Raw genomic sequence first — 25,404 nt, forward strand, 5'->3', positions numbered from 1 at the left:
CAGAGGAAGGGGGGGAAATGCACCACCACACAGGGTGTGTGGAAGGATTTGGGCAGGTGCCTAGGGCAGTTATCGCCTCCCATAGCCTGGGACTTTATACCTGAACAGGCAAGTAACCCCGGTAAACTGACGTGCTACCTGATAGAAAGGTGCCTTGCCTACCCCAATGAAAACCAGCAGCTTCCAGCACTGTACTGGGGCTTGGCCTGTGCCTACCGAGCCACAGTTCAGTACTATTAGAGGACTGTGGTTAAGGCAGGGACCCAAACCACCTCTGAGAATGTCATGATTGAGACCGGGGTGCAAACTGCATCTGAGGACATGATAGTAGAGATAGGGACCCAAACTGCATCTGAGGACACCATGGTTGAGATAGGGACCCAAACAACAACAACTACAGTAATTGCCCCAGTAGTGAAAAAGAAACAGTGGACAAGGAGATCAATGGGTCCATATCATCGATTAATAAGGGAGGAGGAGGAAGGGTTTGATCAGGAAGCCAGTCCTTCAGCAAAGAAACAGGAGTAAGAAGTGAGAGAAATCATACAAGAGGCAGAAACCACCTGGTCCCTGACCTCAAAAGAACTTCAAGACGTGGAAAGATTACAGCCACCAGCCAGGTGAGCAGATTTCTGCCTGGCTGCTCCGATGCTGGGATAACGGGGCCGACAGTCAGCAATTGGAAGGTAAGGAAGCCCAACAGCTGGGATCCCTTGCTAGGAACTGGTGAATTGACAGAGGAATTGGAAAAGAGGCAGCAATTTGCAGTCTCTGGAGACGGCTCCTCTCAAGTGTGAGGGCAAGATATCCATTCAAGGAAGATCTTGTGAACTACCAAGAAAAGTGGACTACCGCTGAGGAAAGCATCCAGTAACTGAGAGAATTAGTGGTGCTGGAAGTCATCTACAGTGATCTAGACAATGACAAAGTCTCCAAAGATCCAGATGACGTCCTGTGCACACGGGCCACGTGGAGGAAGGTGATTCAAAATGCCCCAGCGTCATATTCTAACAGCTTGGCAACAATGTATTGCCCGGATATGGATACACCAACTGTGGAGAGAGCATCTTCTTGGCTCCAAAACTTTGAAGAAAATCTCTGTCCCTCCTCATCCCCACAGGCCAGCACCTTGGCTATCAGGGGCGCCCCATGAAGTCAGTCCCCTCCTGCCACGGTCAGAGGGAAAGGGAGCCCCAGGCGCATGCCGCGTGACGCACTCTGGTTCTTCCTGCATGACCAGGGGGAGGACATGAGGAAGTGGGATGGTGAACCCCACTTTAAGCTGGAAGCCCGTGTACACAAATGAGAGGGAAGACAGCTGCTAAGAAGGGGCCACCCAAGAAGGCTGTCAGCTTAGTTGCTGTAGAGACACAAGAAGGCAATCAGCAATCTCCCAGACATAGAGGAAGGACTGAGATCACCTCCCTTGATCCTGGTGAGGGGACTTCTGGTCTGGCACTGCAAGGGTCAGACAGTGAATACTCCGACCAGGAACAGGAATAGAGGGTCCCTGCCTTCAGCCAGGAGGAGGAAAGGGATGACCGGGTATACTGGACTGTGTGGATTCGACGGCCTGGCACATCAGACCCACAGAAGTACAAGGCTTTGGTAGACACTGGTGCATAGTGTACCCTAATGCCATCAGGGTATAGGGGCACAGAAACCATCTGGATTTCTGGAGTGACAGGGGGATGCCAAGAATTGTCTGTATTGGTGGCTGAGGTGAGCTTAACAGGGGATAAGTGGCAAAAGCACTCCATTGTGACCGGCCCAGAGGCCCCTTGTATCCTTGGCATACACTACCTCAGGAGAGGGTTCTTTAAGGACCCAAAGGGGTACCGATGGGCTTTTGGTGTAGCCACTGTGAACACAGAGAAGATCAAACAGCTATATATACCCTGCCTGGCTTCTTGGAAGATCCTTTCATTGTGGGATTGCTGCGAGTTGAAGAACAGCAGGTGCCAATTGCTACCATGACAGTGCACCAGCAGCAATATTGCATGAACCGAGACTCCCTGGCTCCCATCCATGAGCTGATTCATCAATTGGAGACCCAAGGAGTGATCAGCAAGACTCACTCACCATTTAATAGTCCCATATGGCCAGTGCAAAAGTCTGACGGAGGGTGGAGGTTAACAGTAGACTATCGTGGCCTGAACGAAGTCACACCACCACTGAATGCTGCTGTACCTGACATGCTAGAGCTCCAATATGAACTGGAGTCAAAGGCAGCCAAGTGGTATGCTACAATTGACATTGCCAATGTGTTTTTTTCGATCCCTTTGGCAGCAGAATGCAGGCCACAGTTTGCTTTCACGTGGAGGGGTGTCCAATACACCTGGAATCGACTGCCCCAGGGGTGGAAGCACAGCCCTACCATTTGTCATGGACTGATCCAAACTGCACTGCAATAGGGTGATACCCCTGAACATCTACAATACATCAATGGCATCATCGTGTGGGGCAACAAAGCAGAAGTAGTGTTTGAGAAGGGAAAAAGAGTGATTCAGATTCTTCTGAAAGCTGGTTTCACCATAAAAAGAAGCAAGGTCAAGGGACCTGCACAGGAGATCCAGTTCTTGGGAATAAAATGGCAGGATGGATGTCATCATGTCCCTATGGATGTGATCAACAAGATAGCAACTATGTCTCCACCAGCTAACAAGAAAGAAGCACAAGCTTTCCTAGGTCTTGTGGGATTCTGGAGAATGCATATTCCAGGTTATAGTCAGCTTGTGAGCCCTCTGCACTGAGTGACCTGAAAGAACTACTATTTTGAGTGGGGCCCTGAGCAACAAGCCTTTGAACAGATCCAACAGGAGATAGCTCATGCGGTAGCTCTTCGACCTGTCCAGACAGGACCAGCTGTGCAAAATGTACTCCACACTGCAGGTGGGGAGCATGGCCTCACCTGGAGCCTCTGGCAGAAAACATCAGGAGAAACCTGAGGTCGACCTCTAGGGTTTTGGAGCCGGAGGTATCAAGGATCAGAAGCCCGTTACACCCCGACCAAAAAAGAGATACTAGCAGCATATGAGGGGGTTTGAGCCGCTTCAGAAGTTGTTTGTACAGATGCATATCTCCTCTTGGCACCACGAGGTGCCTGTGCTACACTGGATGTTCAAAGGAAACATCCCCTCTACACATCATGCAACCAGCGCTACATGGAGTAAGTGGGTAGCGTTGATCGCGCAACGAGCTCGACTGGGGAAACCCAACCACCCAGGAATCCTGGAAGAGATCATGGACTGGCCAGAAGGCAGAGATTTTGGAGCATTGATTGAGGAGGTGACTCATGCCCAAGAGGCACCACCATATAATGAGTTATCAGAAGATGAAAGGCAATATGCTCTGTTTACTGATGGATCCTGTCGTGTTGTAGGAAACCATCGTTAGTGGAATGCTGCTGTGTGGAGTCCCACAGGACAAGTCATTGAAGCCATGGAAGGAGAAGGTGAGTCAAGTCAGTTTGCAGAAGTGAAACCCAACCAACTAGCCCTGGAGATTGCTGAATGAGAAAAGTATCCAGTACTTTCTGTATTGACTCATGGATGGTGGCAAATGCCCTATGCGGGTGGCTACATTAGTGGAAGCAGACCAATTGGCAGCACAGGGGTAAACCCATCTGGGCTGCTGAATTGTGGCAAGACATTGCTGCCCAGGTAGAAAACATCGCTCTAAAGGTACGCCATGTAGATGCTCACATGCCCAAAAGCCACGCCACTGAAGAACATTGAAACAATGAACAGGTAGACAAGGCTGTCAAAATTGAAGTGTCTCAGGTGGACCTGGACTGGGAGCATAAGGGTGAGCTATTTGTAGCTCGATGGGCCCACGAAACATCAGGACATCTAGGGAGATGCAACATACAGATGGGCAAATTTTGTGGTGACATGGCACCCCAGAAAGAATTGAATCAGATAATGGGACTCATTTCCGAAATAACCTCATAAACTCCTGGGCCAAGAAGCACAGCATTGACTGGGTGTATCTGTGGTGGTGCATTCACACACTCCCCTTTTCTTCCCTGGGCCGCTTGTGATCTGGGCCGCTTGTTGATCTCAGAAATTTCCATGAAACCTCGGCCTTGGTGTATTGAGTCTGGCAGTTGAGCACTCCTTGACTGTATCAGAAACTCTGCATAGCTGAGGCTGGGAACATACTCCTACTGTCTGGCCCGGGTGTCCAGCAGAACAACACTGAAACCTTGAGAATTCTTTAGTAATTACCAGCTGGGACTGTGGCCAGGATGGAAATTTACGGATGACTAAAGCCAACCATCTTGCGAACCTATAAACGGTGGTCCTAAGTGAGGCCCTTTGAGCTCTCCTGGACCGCAGCGGGCTGCACCCAGCATCTCCCTCTGAGTGGGACGCCTCTCAGAGCTTGCGATCTTTCGGGCCTGCGATATTCAGAGGACCGTTGGGTCCTGGGCTGAGTCCCCTTCGAAGCTCAACCCTTTCACCCGTTGAGAGGGAATGCCTAGATATTCGACGTGAATATTTCTTCACTGAAATCGAGGGGGATTTTTAACAGGTACCTTCTGTATTTTTTTTTATATATATATGTTTCTCTGTGTGTGTGAACTGATAGCAAGCATAATCTGTAATTAAGTTGTGATTGTAGTAGACTTACTAACTCACTTTGCAAATATTGAATTAGTTAATGATTAAGTGTTACTAAAGTTTGTAAATGATTAGTTGATAATTAAGTGTTGCTAAATTGTGAATGAAACCTAGACTGCTGCCATACACATATAGTCCCTGAAATATAAACCCTTAGATGATTTTCCTTTATATGTTTGTCCTGGTTCCGGCTGGGACAGAGTTAACTTTCTTCCCAGTAGCTTGGGGGGTGTGCTGTGTTTTGGGTTCGGTGTGAAAGGAGCGTTGATGGCCCATTGATGCTTTGGCTGTTGCTGGGTGGTGCTTGCACCGGGAGGGGGGAGCACAGCCGGGGTGGTGGACCCAGCTGGCCAATGGGGTATTCTATACCATGTGACATCATGCTCAGTATAAAAACCAGGTGTGGGGGGAGGGGCTCGCCCCCGTTCGTGACACGCGGTTGGTGGTCTGTGAGCAGTTGCGTTGTGCATTGCCTGCTTTGTATATTCTGTTATTGTTGTTGTTCTCATTGTTATTATTACTGTTCTACTTCGTTTTATTTCCATTATTAAACTGTTTTTATCTCAACCCAGGAGCTTTCCTACTTGTGCCCTCCCGATTCTCTCCCCCATCCCACCGGAGGAAGGGGGGTGATCGAGCGGCTGCATGGGGTTTATTTTTGCTGGCTGGGGTTAAACCACGACATTCCTTTTTGGCGCCCAACGTGGGGCAGCGAAGGGTTGAGATAACAACAGATTAATTAGAACATATTAAGGAATTTATATCTGGTAACATATTAATTTGTTCTGCACCATGCTCTTGTTTTTACTGTACCTGTTAAAGATTGGAGTTGGGTTTTGTAGTCTGCTGTGCTCTGCAGTGATTAACGATGTTTTACCTGGGAGATTTGTTACTAAAACGCTGGCATTGGGGGTTATTTGGTATTTGGGATTCGTAATGAAGCCGTTTCTGTATTTCGGGTACCACCTCATGGAAACCATTAGCAATTATACCTCTTCCTCTGAGAGATTTTTTATGGAGGAAATAGAGAATGGCACCCTCGCTACCTTCCTCTATGATGTCATCTCCTTTGTTAAAATAACTTGCCAGTACCTTGAACATCCCTGGGTAGTTAAGATACATCTATTGGTACTCCTTGGGAATATTGTTGCGGTTTTATCCAAGGTTAGTAAGCAATTTAAGAATGTCATCCAGAGATCTGCCCCAAGGCTGGATAGTTATGAGTGGCAGGGCAAGTGGGATAGCATGGGCAAATGCCTAGGACGATGGGCACCCCCAGTGTTCTGGAACTTCACCCCTGAACAAGTGCAGAACCCTGAAAAATTAGTAGAATATTTGGAAGAAGTATGCTGTCACCCTGGCCATTCTAGGGAGACGCAAATCACTGCAATGTGCTGGGGCCTGGCCCATGCCTACCGAGCCCTGTTTAACACCACTCAGAACCCCCAAGGGGAAGGAAACATCTCTGCAGCTGATGACAAAGCAACAGGCCCTGTGGCTACCCCACCCCCCACGGCAGGCACGGCAGCTACTCCGCCCCCTGCGAGAGAGAACCAACCCATGCCAGTATCAGTCGCCCCTATACAAAAAAGAAAATGCACAAGAAAATCAGCCCGTCTAGTAAGGGATGAAGATGAACCAGGGCCATCACAGAACAGGAGGAGGAAGAGGCAGAACCCGTAAATGAGATGGTAACCACCCGATCCCTATCCCTGGGTGAGCTGCGAGATATGCAGAAAGACTTCAGCCGTCGTCCAGGCGAGCACATTGTCACCTGGCTGCTCCGATGCTGGGATAATGGGGCCAGTAGCCTGGAATTAGAGGGTAGGGAAGCCAAGCAGCTGGGATCCCTTTCTAGGGAAGGGGGCATTGACAAAGCGATAGGACAAGGGGCACAAGTCCTCAGCCTCTGGAGGCAACTCCTGTCAGGCGTAAAGGAAAGGTATCCCTTCAAGGAAGATGTTATATGTCACCCAGGCAAGTGGACCACCATGGAGAGAGGTATCCAGAACCTGAGGGAATTATATGTGCTGGAAGTGATTTATGATGACCTGAACAACGAGCAGTTTTCCAAAGACCCAGATGAAGTCAAATGCACCCGACCCATGTGGCGGAAGTTTGTACGGAGCGCACCAGCGTCACATGCAAACTCATTGGCAGTAATGACCTGGAGAGATGGAGAGGAACAAACGGTGGATGAATTGTCTGGCCAACTCCAGCAATACGAAGAAAGACTCTCTTCCTCCCTACGGGCCTGTGTCTCTGCTGTGGAGTAACTGTCTCAGGAGGTCCAGCAACTCAAAGAGGATATGTCCTGCTCCCCACCTGCACGGGCCAGTGTCTCAGCCATTAGGAGCAAGCGTCCCTCTGCTCAAGAGAGGAGACATCGTGGGTACACACCACGGGGCACCCTGTGGTTTTACCTGCGTGACCACGGAGAGGACATGAGGAAGTGGGATGGAAAACCTACCTCAGCCCTACAGGCACGGGTACATGAGTTGCAAGGGAAAACAACCACAAAAGGGGGTTCTTCCAGGAAAACTGCTGCTCCAGTCTCCAGTGAGCAGTTCCCCAGACAGAGTAGAAGGGCTGATTCCGCTTCCGACCTTAATAAAGGGACTTCTGATTCATACTTACAAGAAGTGGATAGCAAATATGATGACCAGGTCTAGAGGGGCCCTGCCTCCGGCCAGGTGGAGGAAAGGGACAACCGGGTTTACTGGACTGTGTGGATTCGATGGCCTGGCACATCAGACCCACAGGAGTATAAGGCTCTCGTAGACACCAGTGCACAGTGTACCCTGATGCCATCAGGCTATAAAGGGGCAGAACCCATTTGTATTTCTGGAGTGACAGGGGGATCCCAAGAGTTAACTGTATTGGAGGCCGAAGTGAGCCTGACCGGGAATGAGTGGCAGAAGCACCCCATTGTGACTGGCCCAGAGGCTCCGTGCATCCTTGGCATAGACTACCTCAGGAGAGGGTATTTCAAGGACCCAAAAGGGTACCGGTGGGCTTTTAGTATAGCTGCCCTGGAGACGGAGGAAATTAAACAACTGTCCACCTTGCCCGGTCTCTCGGAGGACCCTTCTGTTGTGGGGTTGTTGAAGGTCCAAGAACAACAGGTACCAATCGCTACCACAACAGTGCACCGGCGGCAATACCGCACCAACCGAGACTCCCTGATCCCCATCCTTGAGGTGATTCGTTGACTGGAGAGCCAAGGAGTGATCAGCAAGACTCACTCACAAGTCAACAGTCCCATATGGCCAGTGCGAAAGTCCAATGGAGAATGGAGACTAACAGTAGACTATCGTGGCCTGAACGAAGTCACGCCGCCACTGAGTGCTGCCGTGCCGGACATGCTAGAACTCCAATACGAACTGGAGTCAAAGGCAGCCAAGTGGTACGCCACAAGTGACATCGCTAATGCGTTCTTCTCAATCCCTTGGGTGGCAGAGTGCAGGCCACAGTTTGCTTTCACTTGGAGGGACGTCCAGTACACCTGGAACCGACTGCCCCAGGGGTGGAAACACAGCCCTACCATTTGCCATGGACTGATCCACACCGCACTGGAACAGGGTGAGGCTCCAGAACACCTGCAATACATTGATGACATCATCGCATGGGGCAACACAGCAGAAGAAGGTTTTGAGAAAGGGGAGAGAATAGTCCAAATCCTTCTGAAGGCCGGCTTTGCAATAAAACAAAGTAAGGTCAAGGGACCTGCACAGGAGATCCAGGTTTTAGGAATAAAACGGCAAGATGGACGTTGTCAGATCCCAACAGATGTGATCAACAAAATAACAGCCATGACCCCACCAACTAGCAAAAAGGAAACACAAGCCTTCTTAGGCGTTGTGGGTTTTTGGAGAATGCATATTCCAAATTACAGTCTGATCGTAAGCCCTCTCTATCAAGTGACCCGGAAGAAGAACGACTTCAAATGGGGCCCTGAGCAACAACAAGCCTTTGAACAAATTAAACAGGAGATAGTTCAGGCAGTAGCCCTTGGGCCAGTCCGGGCAGGATAAGATGTAAAGAATGTGCTCTACACTGCAGCCGGGGAGAATGGCCCTACCTGGAGCCTCTGGCAGAAAGCACCAGGGGACACTCGAGGTCAACCCTTAGGGTTCTGGAGTCGGGGATACAGAGGATCCGAGGCCCGCTACACTCCAACTGAGAAGGAGATATTGGCAGCATATGAAGGGGTTCGAGCTGCTTCGGAAGTGGTTGGTACTGAAGCACAGCTCCTCCTGGCACCCCGACTGCCGGTGCTGGGCTGGATGTTCAAAGGGAGGGTCCCCTCTACACATCATGCAACCGATGCTACGTGGAGTAAGTGGGTCGCACTGATCACACAACGGGCCCGAACAGGAAACCCCAGTCGCCCAGGAATCTTGGAAGTGATCACGAACTGGCCAGAAGGCAAAGATTTTGGAATATCCCCAGAGGAGGAGGTGATGCATGCTGGAGATGCCCCACCATATAACAAACTACCAGAAAATGAGAAGCAATATGCCCTGTTCACGGATGGGTCCTGTCGCCTTGTGGGAAAGCATCGGAGGTGGAAAGCTGCTGTATGGAGTCCTATACGCCAAGTTGCAGAAACTGCTGAAGGAGAAGGTGAATCGAGTCAGTTTGCAGAGGTGAAAGCCATCCAGCTGTCCTTGGACATTGCTGAACGAGAAAAATGGCCAGTCCTTTATCTCTATACTGACTCATGGATGGTGGCAAATGCCCTGTGGGGGTGGTTGCAGCAGTGGAAGCAGAACAACTGGCAGCGCAGAGGCAAACCCATCTGGGCTGCCGCGTTGTGGCAAGATATTGCTGCCCGGGTAGAGAACCTGACTGTAAAAGTACGTCACGTAGATGCTCACGTACCCAAGAGTCGGGCCACTGAAGAACACCAAAACAACCAGCAGGTGGACCAGGCTGCTAAGATTGAAGTGGCTCAGGTGGATCTGGACTGGCAACATAAGGGTGAATTATTTATAGCTCAGAGGGCCCATGACACTTCAGGTCACCAAGGAAGAGATGCAACATATAGACGGGCTCGTGATTGAGGGGTGGACTTGACCATGGACGCTATTGCACAGGTTATCCATGAATGTGAAACATGCGCTGCAATCAAGCAAGCCAAGCGAGTAAAGCCTCTCTGGTATGGAGGACGATGGTTGAAGTATAAATATGGGGAGGCCTGGCAGATTGATTATATCACGCTCCCACAAACCTGTCACGGCAAGCGCTATGTGCTCACCATGGTGGAAGCAACCACCGGATGGCTGGAAACATATCCCATGCCCCATGCCACCGCCTGGAACACCATCCTGGGCCTTGAAAAGCAAGTCCTATGGCGACATGGCACCCCAGAAAGAATTGAGTCAGACAACGGGACTCATTTCCGAAACACCCTCATAGACGCCTGGGCCAAAGAGCACGGCACTGAGTGGGTCTATCACATCCCCTACCACGCACCAGCCTCTGGGAAAATCGAACGATACAACGGGCTGCTAAAGACTACACTGAGGGCAATGGGTGGTGGCACGTTCAAGCATTGGGACACACATTTAGCAAAAGCCACCGGGTTAAGCCAACACCAGGGGATCTGTCACTCGAGCTGGCCCTGCCCAATCAAAACCCTTACGTACTGTAGATGGGGATAAAGTCCCTGTCGTGCACATAAGAAATATGCTGGGGAAGACAGTCTGGGTTACTCCTGCCTCTGGCAAGGGAAAACACATCCGTGGGATTGCTTTTGCTCAGGGACCTGGGTGCACTTGGTGGGTGATGCGAAAGGATGGGGAAGTCCGGTGTGTACCTCAAGGGGATTTGATTTTGGGTGAGAATAGCCAATGAACTAAATTGTATGATGTTAGTTACTATATAATACTGTATGTCATCACTTCTATGGTTGCTGTATGCCATATTAATAGTATTGCAGTAAGAATCACCCAGATTATTGTAGGATGAACTCCGATGAAACTGAGCAAGGTGCAACGATGATAGAACCGGACGAGCGCCCAGAACTGGCCTCCGCATGCAAGAGTCCAACACCACACACCATCTCCCCTGCCCTGAAAGACTGTTATGACAGGTGGAACCCGAAGTCATGGACTAAATGAACTCAATGGACATTTTAGAGGGATGGCCCATGGACTAAGGGAATGATATCTCTGTGTGGGTATATATCAAAAGGCAGGAAAAGTAGTGGTGACTAATTGGAAGGTATGGGAAAATGTGAGACCTGGGCATGATGTAGATGGTATAGAATAAGGGGTGGATATTGTCCTGGTTCCAGCTGGGACAGAGCTAACTTTCTTCCCAGTAGCTTGGGGGTGTGCTGTGTTTTGGGTTTAGTGTGAAAGGAGCGTTGATGGCCCATTGATGCTTTGGCTGTTGCTTGCACCGGGAGGGGGGAGCACAGCTGGGGTGGTGGACCCAGCTGGCCAATGGGGTATTCTATACCATGTGACATCATGCTCAGTATAAAAACCAGGTGTGTGGGGGGGCTCGCCCCCGTTCGTGACACGCGGTCGGCGTTCGGTGAGCAGTTGCGTTGTGCATTGCCTGCTTTGTATATTCTGTTATTGTTGTTGTTCTCATTGTTATTCTTACTGTTCTACTTCGTTTTATTTCAATTATTAAACTGTTTTTATCTCAACCCGGGAGCTTTCCTACTTGTGCCCTCCCGATTCTCTCCCCCATCCTACTGGAGGTGGGGGGTGAGCGAGCGGCTGCGTGGGGTTTATTTTTGCTGGCTGGGGTTAAACCACGACAATGTTTCATCCATGTAATAAGTAATGGAGTGAACCTTGCCATCGAATTGTTAGGTCGCACCTGTATAAATCTCTATTAAAATCACTTTCTGCTAATATCTTTGGTGGTGGTTCTTTAAGCGGCCTCTAAACCACTTATTCGTGACAGTATCTCATCCCCTATCACCCACAAGCCTCTGGAAAGACCGAGAGATATAATGGACTGTTAAAGACTATGTTGAGAGTATTGGGCACTGGGGCATGGAAGCACTGGGTTATAAATTTAGCAGAAGCCACTTGGCTGGTTAACACCAGAGGATCTGCTAACCATCCTGGTCCTGCCCAAACAAAAGCCTCTACATACTGTGGGAGGAGATAAGGTCCCCGTAGTGCTCATAGGAAAGTGGCTGGGGAAGTGTCCTGGTTTTGGCTGGGATAGGGTTAAATTTCTTCCTAGTGCTGTATTTTGGATTTAGTATGAGGAGAATGTTGATAACACACTGATGTTTTCAGTTGTTGCTAAGTACCCTGTCAAGGACAGCTGCTGTGCTACCAAGCTAGGCTTGGAGGGAGCACAGCCAGGACAGCTAGCCCAGCTGGCCAACAGGGTATTCCATACCATGTGATGTCATGCTCAGTATATGAATGGTAGGCGTGTTCCAGGAAGTAGCGATTGCTACTTGGTTATCGGTCAGCGCGGGTGGTGAGCAATTGCATTGGGCATCACTCCTTTTGTATATTCTATCATCATCATCATCATCATCATCATCATCATCATTATTATTATTATTATTATTTTCCCTTTTCTGTTCTATTAAACTATCTTTATCTCAACCCACGAGTTTTTCTCACTCTTACCAGTCAGATTCTCTCCCCGTCCCACTGGGGGGTGGGGGGAGTGAGTGAGCGGCTGTGTGATATTTGGCTGCCTGCCAGGTTGAACCACGACAGGAAGGCAGTGTGGGTTGCTCCTCCCTCGGGAAAAGGCAAACCCATTTGTGGGATTGTCTTTGCTCAAGGACCTGGGTGTACTTGGTGTGCAGTGCGGAAGGATGGGGAGACCTGGTGTGTGCCTCAAGGAGATTTAACCTTGGGAGAAAAATAATCTGTGATGCGAGTTGTATGTTGTAGGAAGTAACGTAGCAGGAACTACCTGAACCAACGAAGAGTGAGCTTCACGAGGAACCTGGCGAGTGCAACAATGACCCAAACCAAGCTTCTGCTGCTTCTCCTGTCCTGAGCACCCATCTTGACAGATGGGGCCCAAGTCATAGCCTGTTCTTATGAACATTTGGAGGAGTGGCGGAAGCCCATGGAATGGGAAAATAATATCTATCTGTTAAGGGACAGGGGATAGTAGTCAATGAGAATGTATAACTCTGAATGTTGAGTATAAAGATGGTTTAAGTATGAGCATATCAAGTGTGACTATATGGCTCTGGGGGCAATGGTCAAGGGCATGGGGACCCAGGTGGTGTTCTCCTCAATTCTGCCAGCGAAGGGAAAGGGTTTGAAGAGGACTAGATCGGTCAAAATCTGTTTATGCAGCTGATGTTGACAACAGGACTCTGGATTTTATGATCATGGGGACTTGCCTTGAGGATCAAGGATTGCTTGGAAGAGATGTTATTTATCTGATGAAGTGGGGCAAAAAAACATCTTTGTCAATAGGCTGGCCAACCTGGTGAGAAGAGCTTAAAACAAGGAATGATGAGGGAGGAACTATCAAGTGAGGAAGTGATTCACTGGGTTGGGAAGCAGAGTGCAGGGTGATGCAGACAAGAAACTGATTTTTTTGTTGTTTTTTTTAAAAAAAAAGGACAGAAGGGGGCCTCACACCAAGTATATGCACACAATAATGAAGAGATGAAGAGATGATAGGATAGCACTATAGGGGAAGCTCTCATACCTTTTCTGGGAAATCAGCATAACTGTGGCCCCTCTGAAGTACCTGTACAACACTAAGGCATCTAGTATGGGGAACGAACAAGAGGAATGAGAGGTCTGTGTGCAGATGCAAGGATACCACCTTATTGAGATCACAGAGATATGGTGGGATAGCTCACATGGCTGAAGTGCTGATTTGGAGGAATACAGGCTCTTTAGGAAGGACAGGCTGGGAAGGTGAGGAGGGGCAGTTGTCCTTTATGTGAGAGGGCAGTTGGAATGCATGGGATGGATGATGTGCCAGCTGAGAGCTTATGGGTAAGGATTAGAGGGCAGACCAGTATGGGTGACACCGCGGTGGGTGTCTCCTACAGACTGCAGGAAGAAGCTCATGTTCACAGACCCTGGCCCGCATGGGTGACTTGAACCACCTCAATATATGCTGGAAAGGCAACAAAGCAGGGCACAAGCAATCCAGGAGTTTTCTGGAGTGCATTGATGACAACTTCCTGACATAGGTGACTGAAGAGCTGATGAGGGGAGAGAGTCTGCTGCACCTGATTCTTACAAACAAGGAAGGACTAGTTGGGGATGTGAAGGTCAGAGGCAACCTTGGCTGAGATGGTGAAGTGGAGGATTCTGAGAGGAGGGAGCAAGGCAAATGGCAGGATGACTACCCCAGACTTGAAGAGAGCAGACTTAGACCTTTTCAGGGATCTCCTTGGAAGAATTCCATGGGCTACAGGCCTGAAGAGCAAAGGGGTCGAGGAAAGCTGGTTGATATTCAAGGACCACCTCCTCCAAGATCAAGAATGGTCCATCCCAATGAGCAGGAAATCAAGCAAAGGTGGCAGGAGGCTGGCGTGGACGACCAAGAAGCTCCTGACTAAACTCAAACATGAAAAGGAAGCATACAAGAGGTGGAAAAAGGGGGAGATCACCCAGAAGGAATATATAGACACTGTCTGAGCATGCAGGGATGGGGTTATGAAAGCCAAAGCCCGCCCAGAGTTGAATGTGGCAAGGGATGTGAAGGGCAACAAGAAGGGCTTCTACAGTGTGCTGGTTTTGGCTGGGATAGAGTTAATTTTGTTCACAGTGGCTAGTATGGGGCTATGTTTTGGATTTGTGCTGGAAACAGTGTTGATAATATAGAGATGTTTTCATTATGGCTGAGAAGTGCTTACATAGAGTCAAGGCCTTCTCAGCTTCTCATGCTCTACAGACTGAGAAGGCTGGAGATACACAAGAAGCTGGGAGGGGGCACAGCCAGGACAACTGACCGAAACTGGCCAACGGGATATTCCATACCATATGACATCATGCTCAGTATATAAACTAGGGGAAAGCTGGCCGGGGGGCTGCTGCTCAGGGACTGGCTGGGCATCAGTCGGTTGGTGGTGAGAAATTGTTTTTCTTTTTTTTTCATTTGCATCACTTGTCTTTCTTGAGTTTTATTCCTCTCTCTTTTTGTTATCTTCCTTTTCATTTATTATTATTATTATTATTATTATTATTATTATTATTACTACATTATATTTGAATTATTAAACTGTTCTTATCTCAACCCATAAGTGTTCTCATTTTACTCTTCCAATTCTCTCCCCCATCCCACTGGGGGAGGGGAGTGAGTGAGCGGCTGTGTGGTGTTTAGCTGCGTTAAACAACGACATACAGATACATCAGCATTAAAAGAAATACTAAGGAAAATATGAGCCTGCTGCTGAATCAGGTGGGGGACCTGATGGAAGGCTGAGGTACTGAATGCCTTCTTCACCTCAATCTTTACTGGTAAGGATTGCCTTCAGGAATCCCAGGCCTCTGAGACCAGAGGGAAAGTCTGCAGCAAGGAAGAATTCTCCTAAATAGAGGAGGACCCAGTTAGGAAAACATTTAAACAAATTGGAGATGCACAAGTCCATGGGACCTGATGGGATGCACCCATGAGTGCTGAGGGAGCTGGCTGATGTCATTGTGAGGCTGTTGTCTTAAAAGCGGATTCGTGCCCAGCGTGCAAGTAACCAATTCCACACGCTCAGGAGAGATATTGTTTTATTCAGGCCTGGGTGCTCGGTGGACTTGCCACAAATCAAGCACACCTGGTCTAGTCACCTTTATGTTTATATCCATGCTTCTCATACATATTTTAAACTTCTCTTTTACATATTCATTACCTTTCCGAGAACTAATTATAATATTACATCATCTTAAACACATGCGCACTAAAGCCTTTAGGGTCTTCTTGAGGGTCTCGGGTGGTCTCTGGTGGTCGTCAGGGTAGTGAACTCTTCATGAACTTATTTCCTCTTTACCTTATAGGGTCGCAGTTTGTCCCTGAGCCATGCTTGGACCACGTTTGTTTATAGTTTCCACGGTTATTCTTCACTAGAGCCTAACGATGCTTCCAGGATACACAATTTAGACTAGTTACAATTCTACACACCTGCAAACACAACACCTGCTAGTTACCTGACTTCTAAGCAACAAGTCTTCATTGTTTAGAATTACAGAAGCAAGCAGTATGGAATAGTAGATACTGTACCTACTACATCAAGGCCATTCTCAATTATCTTTGAACGGTCATGGTGATCAAGGGAGGTTCCTGAGGACTGGAAGAAAGCAAATGACACTCCAGTCTTCAAGGAGGGCAAGAAGGAGGATCCAGGGAACTACAGGCTGGTCAGCCTCACCTTGATCCCTGGAAAGGTGATGGAGAAAATAATAATGGAAACCATTTCCTGGCACATAAAGGACACAGGGTGATTTGGAGTAGTCACCGTGGATTTACAAGGGGAAAATTATGCTTGGCCAACCTGCCAGCCTTCTACAATGAGTCAATCAGCTTGGTGGACGAGGGGAGATCAGCGGATGCTGTTTATCTTGACTTTAGCAAGGCTTTCGACGCTGTCTCCCATAACATCCTCATAGACAAGCTAACAAAGTACAGGTTAGATAAGTGGACAGTGAGGTGGACTGAAAACTGGCTGAACTGCCAGGCCCAGACGGTTGTGATCAGAAGCATAAAGTCTAGCTGGAGGCCAGCCTCTAGTGGTGTCCCCTGGGGTTGATCCTTGGGCCAATACTGTTTAACAATTTCATTAATGACCTGGACGATGTGACAGAGTGCACCCTCAGCAAGTTTGCAGATGATACAGAATTGGGAGGAGCAGTTGATAGACCAGATGGCTGTTGTGCCATTCAGAGGGACCTCGACAGTCTGGAGAAATGGGCAGACAGGAACCTCATGCAGTCCAACAAAGGGAAATACCAAGTCCTGCCCCTGGGGAGGAATAACACGATGCACCAGTGCAGGCTAGGGGCTGACTGGCTGGAAAGCAGCTTTGCAAGAGAAGGACATGGGGGTCCTGGTGGACAACAAGCTGAACGTGAGCCAGTAACGTGCCCTTGCAGCAAAGGAGGCCAATGGTATCCTGAGCTGCATTAGGAACAGTGTTGACAGGAGGTCAAGGGAGGTGATTGTTCCCCTCTAGTCTCTATTCAGAGACCACACCTGGAGTATTGTGTCCAGTTCTGACATCCTCAATACAAGAGACATGGAAATACTGGAGTGAGTCCAGCGAAGGGCCACTATGATGATCAAGAGACTGGAGCGTTTGACATAGGAGGAGATGCTGAGAGAGCTGGGATTGTTTAGCCTGGAGAATGGAAGGCTCAGGGGGGATCTTATCAATGTATATAAATACCCAGTAGAGGGAGGGGAGTAAAGAAAATGGAGCCAAACTCTTCTCAGTGGTGCCCAGTGAAAGGATGAGAGACAATGTACACAAACTGAAATACAAGAACTTCCATTTAAACTTAAGAAAACTCTTTTTTACTCTAAGGGTGGTCAAACACTGGACCAGGCTGCCCAGAAGTCTCCATCCTTGCCAATAGTAAAAACCTGACTGGACAATGTCCTGAGCTGTAAGTGTATGTGGAAGGAGAATGTCTTCTCCTTTAAGGGTATCTGGTCAAGGACCTTTTTCAATGTAAAAAGGGATAATACGGTGGATTTATCTTGGCTGGCCACTAAGTGACCACCAAGCCGCTCTCTCACTCCCCCTCTTCAGCACGACAGGGGGAGAAAATATGATGAAAAAGCTCATGGGTCGAGATAAGGACAGGGACATCACTCACTAATTACCATCTGATGTAACTGCCACAAAGGCCACCTGGTAAACATACTGACAAAGAAGGATATCTCCTTAGCTGGGAGTCCCAGGACATCCCTGATAAGCTGAAACCTCCTTGATGGGGAGTAGTCGGCAGGACAAAGAAACCCTGATGGGTGCAGGACAAAGAAACTGTGATAATGAACTGACCTATAAGGAAAACAGGAGTCACTAACAAGTATTCCAGGAACTGATGTCCTACACCCACTTATGTATCTTCACCAAAAAGGTATAAAAAGTAACTCGCTACCTACCCAAAATGAGCTTCTCTGAAAGAGCCTCCGTGCAGGAGATGTCCCATACAGACCGGACCCTTGCTGTGGACACCTGGCTGACTCCGTACTCCGTGTCGGGGATCATCTTTGAAGTGAGACTTTTTTTTTCCCTTCGTCCGTTAGCCCCACTCCTGGGAGCGGTTTGTGAGTGTCATACCAGTAACACCTCAGATAATATATTTATAGGCACGCACACAGGTAAAGATTCACAAGTATATACTTGCTTCACTAGTTGGAATTCTGTAATAACTTGTAATATACATATAGTTGCTTTGCTCTTGTAATATATATACACACTTGCTTTCCTAGTGATAATTTTGTAGTGACTTGTAGTGTGTGTGTGTGTATATATATTTGGTTTTACTAATAGTAGTTTTGTAGTAATTTGTAATAAAGAAATTCTCAGAAACCCAGACCTCCATGTCCTTGTGCATTGCAGAATCTTGAGAACCCCACAGTCACGATATTTACACACCCGCGGGTCGGGTAACCAACATAGATCGAGACCGTGACCGTTACACCATCACAGGCAAAACAGACTCTACTCGGGGAAGATTAATTTAATTTATTGACAATTAATAACAGAGTAGGATAGTGAGAAACAAAGACAAAAACTAAAAACACCTGCCGCCCATCCTCCACAGTGAAGATGAGCCTGGGAAGAAAGGGGGGGGAGGTTGTTTTTAGTTTTGTTTTTATTTCTCACTATCTTATTTCTATTAAAACCACTTTCTGCTAATACCTTCAACAGTGATTCTTTGAGCAGCCTCTAAACCACTCATTCGCAACATCTGGGCAGCTTGTTCCAGTATCTCACCACCCTCATCATAAAGCATTTCTTCCTTATGTCCAATCTAAATCTACCCTCTTTTAGTTTAAAACCATTGCCCCTTGTCCTGTTACTACAGATCCTGGTAAAAAGTCTGTCCCCATCTTTCTTAGAAGCCCCCTTTAAGTACTGAAAGGCCGCAATAAGGTGTCCCTGGAGCTTTCTCTTCTCCAGGCTGAACAACCCCAACTCTCACAACCTTTCCTCATAGGAGAGGTGTTCCAGCCCTCTGATCATTTTTGTGGCCCTCCTCTGGACCCGCTCCTACAGGTCCATGTCTTTCTTGTGCTGGGGACCCCAGAGCTGGATGCAGTACTCCAGGTGGGGTCTCACAAGAGCGGAGTAGAGGGGCAGAATCACCTCCCTCAACCTGCTGACCGTGCTTCCTTTTATGCAGGCCAGGATGCGATTGGCTTTCTGGGCTGCAAGTGCGCATTGCCAGCTGATGTCCAATTTTTCATCCACCAGTATCCCCAAGTCCTTCTTGGCAGGGCTGCTCTCAATCCATTCATCCCCCAGTCTGTATTGATATTAGGGATTGCCCTGACCCAAGTGCAGGACCTTGCAATTGGCCTTGTTGAACTTCATGAGGATCGCACGGTCCCACTCCTCAAGCCTGTCAAGGTTCCACTGAATAGCATCCCTTCCTTCTAGTGAATCAACTGCACCACTCAGCTTGGCGTCATCTGCAAACCTTCTGAGGATGCACACAATCCTACTGCCTATTTCATTGATGAAGATATTAAATAGTATTGGTCCCAGTACGGACCCTCGAAGGACACCACTTGTTTCCAGTTTCCACTTGGACATTGAGCTGTTGACTGTAACTCTTCGGATGTGGCCATCCAGCCAGTTCCTTATCCATCTAACAGTCCATCCATCAAACCCATATCTCTCCAATTTAGCAGCAAGAATGTTGTGGGGGACCATGTCAAAGGCCTTACAGATGTCCAGGTAGATGACATTCGTAGCTCTTCCCTTGTCCACTGATGCAGTCCCTCCATCATAGAAGGCCACTAGATTAGTCAGGCATGATTTGCCCTTGGTGAAGCCATGTTGGCTGTCTCTAATCACTCTACTTACTCCTTTCTCTAATCAGGATATCCTTACTGAGACATGCTGGTCTTCTGCCTTCCTTGCCTGATTTCTTACATGTGGGAATTGACAGCTCTTGCGCTCTAAGAATAATGTCCTTAAAGAGCTGCCAGCTCTGTTCAGCTCCTTTGTCCCTGAGGGCAGTTTCCCAGGGGGTCCCATCCACTAATTCCTTAAACAACTGAAAGTTCGCTCTCCTAAAATTCAGGGTCCCGACTCTACTCTTCACCTGACCCATATCCCTCAAGATCATGAATTCCACCAGGGCATGATCACTGCAGCCCAGGCTGCCACCAATCTTGACATCCCTAATTAGTTAATCTGTGTTGGTAAGCAACAGGTCCAGTAACGCTTCTCCTCTGGTTGGGCTGTCTATCACGTGGATTAAGAAATTATCCTCTACGTACTCCAAGAGTCTCCTGGACTGCTTACAGCTTGCTGTGCTGCTTTTCCAGCAGATGTCAGGGTGATTGAAGTCCCCCAGCAGAATCAGAGTCTGCGAGCGTGATGCTTCCTGTAGTTGAAGTAAGAACACTTTGTCAACAGGCTCCCCTTGATTGGGCAGCCTGTAGTAAAAACCAACCACAAGGTTTCCTTTGTTGGCTTTTCCCTTATTTTTACCCATAAGCTCTCAAGCTGTTCATTGCTGTTTTTCAAAGACAGCTCTGTGCAGTCAATCCATTTTTTTACATAGAGGGCAACCCCCCCACCCCTCCTTCCTTGCCTGTGCTTTCTGAACAGTTTATAGCCATCGATTGCAGCGCTCCAGTTGTGCGATTCGTCCCACCAAGTTTCAGTGATAGCGATTAAATCATAGCTTTCCAGGTGCACAGTGGCTTCCATCTTTTCCTGTTTGTTACCCATGCTGTGTGCATTGCTATAGAGGCACTTTAGTGGGCCTATCGACCTTCTCACCTATTTAGAGGAACACAGCCTAATTCCTTTGTGGCATTTCTCAAGTTTTTCCCTGTTGGTTCCTAATGCATCAGCAGCCCCTGGCTCTTCTCTGTTGCTCAAAACTCCATCCCCTTCCCCCGCTGAGTCTAGTTTAAAGCCCTCCTTGTAAGTCTGGCCAGCTTGTTGGCGAAGACCCTCTTGCCCCGCTTGGTCAGGTGAATCCCATCGGCTCCCAACAGACCCGGCTTCTCAAAGGTAGATCCATGATCATAGAAGCCAAAACCTTGCGTATGGCACCAGCTACGCAGCCAGGTGTTCACCTGTTCAATTCGTCTCCTCCTTCCTGGACCCCTTCCTCTGACTGGGAGGATAGAGGAGACCACCACCTGTGCTCCTGATCCTTTTAACATTGCTCCGAGGGACATATAGTCTCTTTTGATGGTTCTAAATTGCCTCCTTACAGTATCATTAGACCCTACTTGGAATAGTAGGAGCAGATGATAATCTGTAGAATCTAGGGAGGGTGCTACAGACTTTGTGCCCAGACTGCCAGCTACTGGGGGCATGAGTGAATTTGGTGCCAACTACTGGAGTAAGACCAGAGTTGTAGGCATCCCTGGCCTGTGGTGTCAGCTAGTGGAGTGAGTGGAGGGGTCTCAGTTCCAGCTACTGGAGTGAGTGGGAGTCTTTAACCTCTAGCCACTGGGGTGGGAACAGCGTAGGTCCTGAAAACCAGCTACTGGGCAGGCGGACTGGTGTGAGTGAGGTGAGCGAGGCACTCAGTGCCGGCAGCTGGAGCAGGACCGTGGGTCACAGTCTGTGTGGCTGGTGCTGGCTGCTGGAGGAAGGCAAGTGTCTATATCTTCCCCAACCTTGTGTGCATGTGTATTCACTATCAAACTTCAAGCTGGACTAGTTGGCAAGTAGCGGGGGCCTCGGGTCTGGGCCAGGGTATCAGGCAGGCAAGGGTCTGTGCTGGTATGCCCAGGGGGACTTGCAAATATGGAGTGCCTGGGGGGGCGAGTGTGTGAGTGTGTGTGTGTGTTTGCTAGTGAGCATCAGTCTGGACTAGCCAGTGAGTAGGGGACCCGTGAAGTGGGTAAGAGGGCCAGTGATCTCGATTCTTGAGTCTCTCTCATTCCTCTCTCATCTCTTTCTCATGTCTCTCTCATCTCTTTCGTCTATCTCTTTGATCTCTTTGATCTCCATAGTCTCTGTCATCTCTCTCAGTCTGTTCCTGGTGGACTGTACCCCATGGAAAGAACCCATGCTGGAGCAGTTCTTGGAGAATTGCAGCCCGTGGGAAGGACCCATGCTGGAGCAGGGGAACAGTGTGAGGAGGGAGGAGTGGCAGGGATGAAGTGTTATGAACTGACTGCAACCCCCATTCCCCATCCCCCCTGCACTGCTCAGTGGGGGAGGAGGTAGAAGAGTTGGGAGTGAAGTTGAGCCTGGGAAGAAGGCAAGGGGGGATAGGTGTTTTTAGTTTTTTTATTTCTCACTATCCTATTCTGTTATTAATTGGCAATAAATTAAATTAATCTTCCCCAAGTCGAGTCTTTTTCCCGTGATGGTAGTTGGTGAGTGATGTCCCTGTCCTTATATTGACCCATAAGCTTTTTCATCATATTTTCTCCCCCTGTCCTATTGAGGAGGGGGAGTGATGGAGCGGCTTGGTGGGCACCTGGCAGCCAGCCAAGGTCAACCCACCACCTCTCTATACTCTCTCCTCTCTCACTCCTCTCTCTCATCTCCCATCTCTTGTCTCTCTCATCTCTCAGCTCTCTCTTGTACCTCTCGTCTCTCATGTGTCTCGTGTCTCATCTCTTTTCTCTCTCGTCTCTCTTGTTTCTTTGCCCTCTCACCTGTCTCATCTGTACCTTCTCTCTCCTCTCTCTCCTCTCTGTCCAGTCTCCTTTTTCTCCTCTCTGGCTCTGCCCCCCCCCCCGTCTCTCATGTCTCTCTCTTGGCTCTCTCTTGTCTCTCCCATCTCTCAGTGTCTCTCTTCCCCCTTGTCTCTCATGGCTCTCTCACATCACGTATCTCATCGCTCTCGTCTCTCACCTCTCATCTCTCTCATCTTTCTCATCTCTGCCATGCCCCTCTCACATCTCTCTCTCGTTCCGCTCTCCTCTTTCGCTCATCTTTCTCATCTAATCTCTCAAGGCTGTCTCATCTGTCCCATCTCCGTCTCTCTCCCCCCCTCTCACCTCTCTCTTGGCTGTACCATCTCTCTCCTCTCTCATCTCTTTCCCCTGTCGTCTCTCACGTCTCATTTTTCTCATGCTTCTACCCCCTCTATTGTGTCTCTCTACTCTCTCTATCTCCCCCGTCTCTCGTTTCTCTCGTGTCTCAGTGCATCTTGTTCATCTCGTCTCTCATGCCTTTCTCACCTCTCATTCATCTCTTGTGTCTCTCGTCCCTCTTGCCCCTCTCATCACTCTCATCTCTCTTCCCCACTTGTCCTTCTCACCTCTTGTCTCCCTTGTCTCTCATCTATCTCATCTCTTGTCTCTCTCTCCCCTCTCCTCTCTTGTCTGTCTCTCATCTCGTTGCTCTGTCTCTCTGTCTCTATCGTCTCACCTCTCTCTCACTTCTCTCCCGTCTCTCATTACTCTATTGTCTCTTTTCCCTCTCTCATTCCTCTCATCACTCAACTTTCTCTCATCTCTATTATTTCACAGTCAGAATCGGAGAATCACAGAATGGTTGAATTTGGAAGGGACCTCTGGAGGTCTTCTTGTCCAACCCCCCTGCTCAAGCAGGGCCCCCTAGAGCCAGTTGCCCAGGACAATTTCCAGATGGCTTTTGAATATCTCCAAGGAGGGAGACTCCACAACTTCCCTGGGCAACCTGTTCCAGGTTCCCCCCCTGCCTCTCTTCCCCCTTACTTCTCCCCTCCCTGCTCACCTCTCTCCCCACCTCTCCCCGCCTCTCCCCCCAACCTCTCTCCCCTGACTCTCCTCCATCACCTCTCTCCCTCCCCTTGCCCCTGCCCCCCCTTGCCCCCTCTCGCCTCACTCCCTCTCACTTTTTCTCTCTCGCTCGCTCCCTCACTCGCTTAACATTTTTTCTCTCACTTTGTCTCTCTTCTTCCCTCTCTTGCTTTCTCACCCTTTTTCTTTCTGTCTTTTGGTGTCTCTCTTTCCCCCTAACTCTTTTATTGTCCCCTGTCACTTTCCACATCTCTCTCTGCCTCTGTTCACTTCTCTCCTCCCCCTCCTCCCCCGCTTCTCTATCCCTCATTTTCCCTCCTCCCTCTATTTTTCTCCCTCCCTTGCTTTTTCTCCCCCTCACCTTGTCTACCAGAGTATCTCGATGCCCTATCTATCTTGGACTCTCTCTGTCTCAGACTCTCTCTCTTCCCCTCCCCTCCCTCTCTAGTCCTCCTTGTCTTGGCCTCTCCCGGACTCTCTCAGACTCTCGCTCTCTTGGCACGCCCCCCCCCCCGGTCTCTTTCTCTGCATATATCTCTCCCCATCTTGTGCTTGCTCTCTCCCCCTCCCCCTCTGTCTCTCTCCCCATCTCTCTCAGTCACCTCCCCCCTGCCTCTTGCTCTATCACACAGTCTCTCAATTTATCTCACTCTCAGGCCCCTGGTCTCTCTCTCTGTTGGGCTCTCGTCCCAGCTATCTCCCTCTCCGCCCCTCCGTATCAGTCTCTCCCTCAGTATCTCTGGGTCTCTCTCCCCGAAGTCTTACTCCCTCAGCCTCTCTCCCCCTCTTACCTTGCCCTCTGTCTCTTACTCCGTCCCGCATACTCTCTGTCTCTCTGTCTCTCTCAGTCTCTCTCCCTCCCCCGGTCCGTGTCTTGCCATCTCTCCCCCCATCTCCCTCCGTCTCCCTTTGTCTCCCCCCCCGTTGCATGCTCCCTCTCCCTCCCCCCACCCTTGCTCTCACTCTCCCCACCCTGCTTGCCCCCACCCTGATCACCCCATCTCTCTCAGCCCCTCTCTCAGACTCCCTCTCACTCACTTTCTTTCTCCTCATCTCTCTTTCTCAGTCTCGCTCACACTCTCGATCTCGGTCCGTGTCTCTCTCCCCGCCAGTCTCTCTCCCATGCTCTCTCTTGGTCTCCCTGCCTCTTTCTAGCTGTGTATCTGTTTCACTCTCTCGATCTCTCTGTCTCTCTCCCTTTCTCTCTATTGGTACCTCTCTCTCAGTGTCTCTTGGTCTACCCCACTGCTCGGTCTCTCTCTTGCTCTCTCTCTCAGAGCCTCCCTCAGCACCTCTCCCTTGTTCAGCCTCTCCCGCACTCACTTTATCTCTCCCCATCTCGCTCTCCTGGGGTCACTCTCCCCGTCTCTCTCAATTTCTCTCTCTCATTCTCAGGATCTGCCCCCCTCCCCCCCCCCCCCAATTTTCTTGGTCTCTCTCACATGCTCTTGGTCTCTCTCGCACTCTCCCTCTCAGTGTTGCCTGGTCTGTCTCGGTGCCCCCCCTCCCCATCTCAGTCTCTTTCTCTCTCTCCTCTCTCTTCATCTCCATCTCTCTGTCTCCCCCTCTCTCTCATTCATTCATTCTCATTCTCCCTTTCCTTCTCCCGGTCTCAGACTCTCCCTCCCTGACTCTCTTCCTCCCCCTCCCCCCGACTCTCTCCCTCTCTCTGACTCTTTCTCATTTGCACCCATCTGACTTTCTTGGTCTCCCCTTTGCAAGCTCTCTCACACTCTCTCACCCTCTCTCACTCACTCCCTCGGTACCCCTCCCTCCCCCCCCGCCCCTGGTCTCTCGCTGGTTTGGGCATCTCTATTTCTCTTGATCACACTCTCAGTCTCTCTGTGTGTGCGTGACTCTCTTTCAGCCCCCTCCTCCCTTTCTCTCTAGCCCCCCCGCCCCTCCTCTCTCAGACTTGGACACCCCCCTG

The 25,404-nt window shown here is 49.3% G+C and overlaps 1 protein-coding gene across 1 annotated transcript in view; it reads left to right on the top strand.

Moving 5' to 3' along the window:
- Positions 1-1,841: 1,841 nt before the first annotated feature.
- The window catches only part of LOC142074990 (lens epithelium-derived growth factor-like), a 66,149-nt gene continuing 42,586 nt past the window's right edge, over positions 1,842-25,404 (top strand). The window contains exons 1-2 of the mRNA XM_075135986.1: positions 1,842-1,958; positions 3,383-3,454. Of these exons, the coding sequence (XP_074992087.1) occupies positions 1,842-1,958; positions 3,383-3,454 (189 nt within the window). The remainder of the gene's footprint in view (positions 1,959-3,382; positions 3,455-25,404) is intronic.

This window comes from Calonectris borealis, chromosome W (assembly GCF_964195595.1).
Source record: "Calonectris borealis chromosome W, bCalBor7.hap1.2, whole genome shotgun sequence".
Classification (NCBI taxonomy): Eukaryota; Metazoa; Chordata; class Aves; order Procellariiformes; family Procellariidae; genus Calonectris; species Calonectris borealis.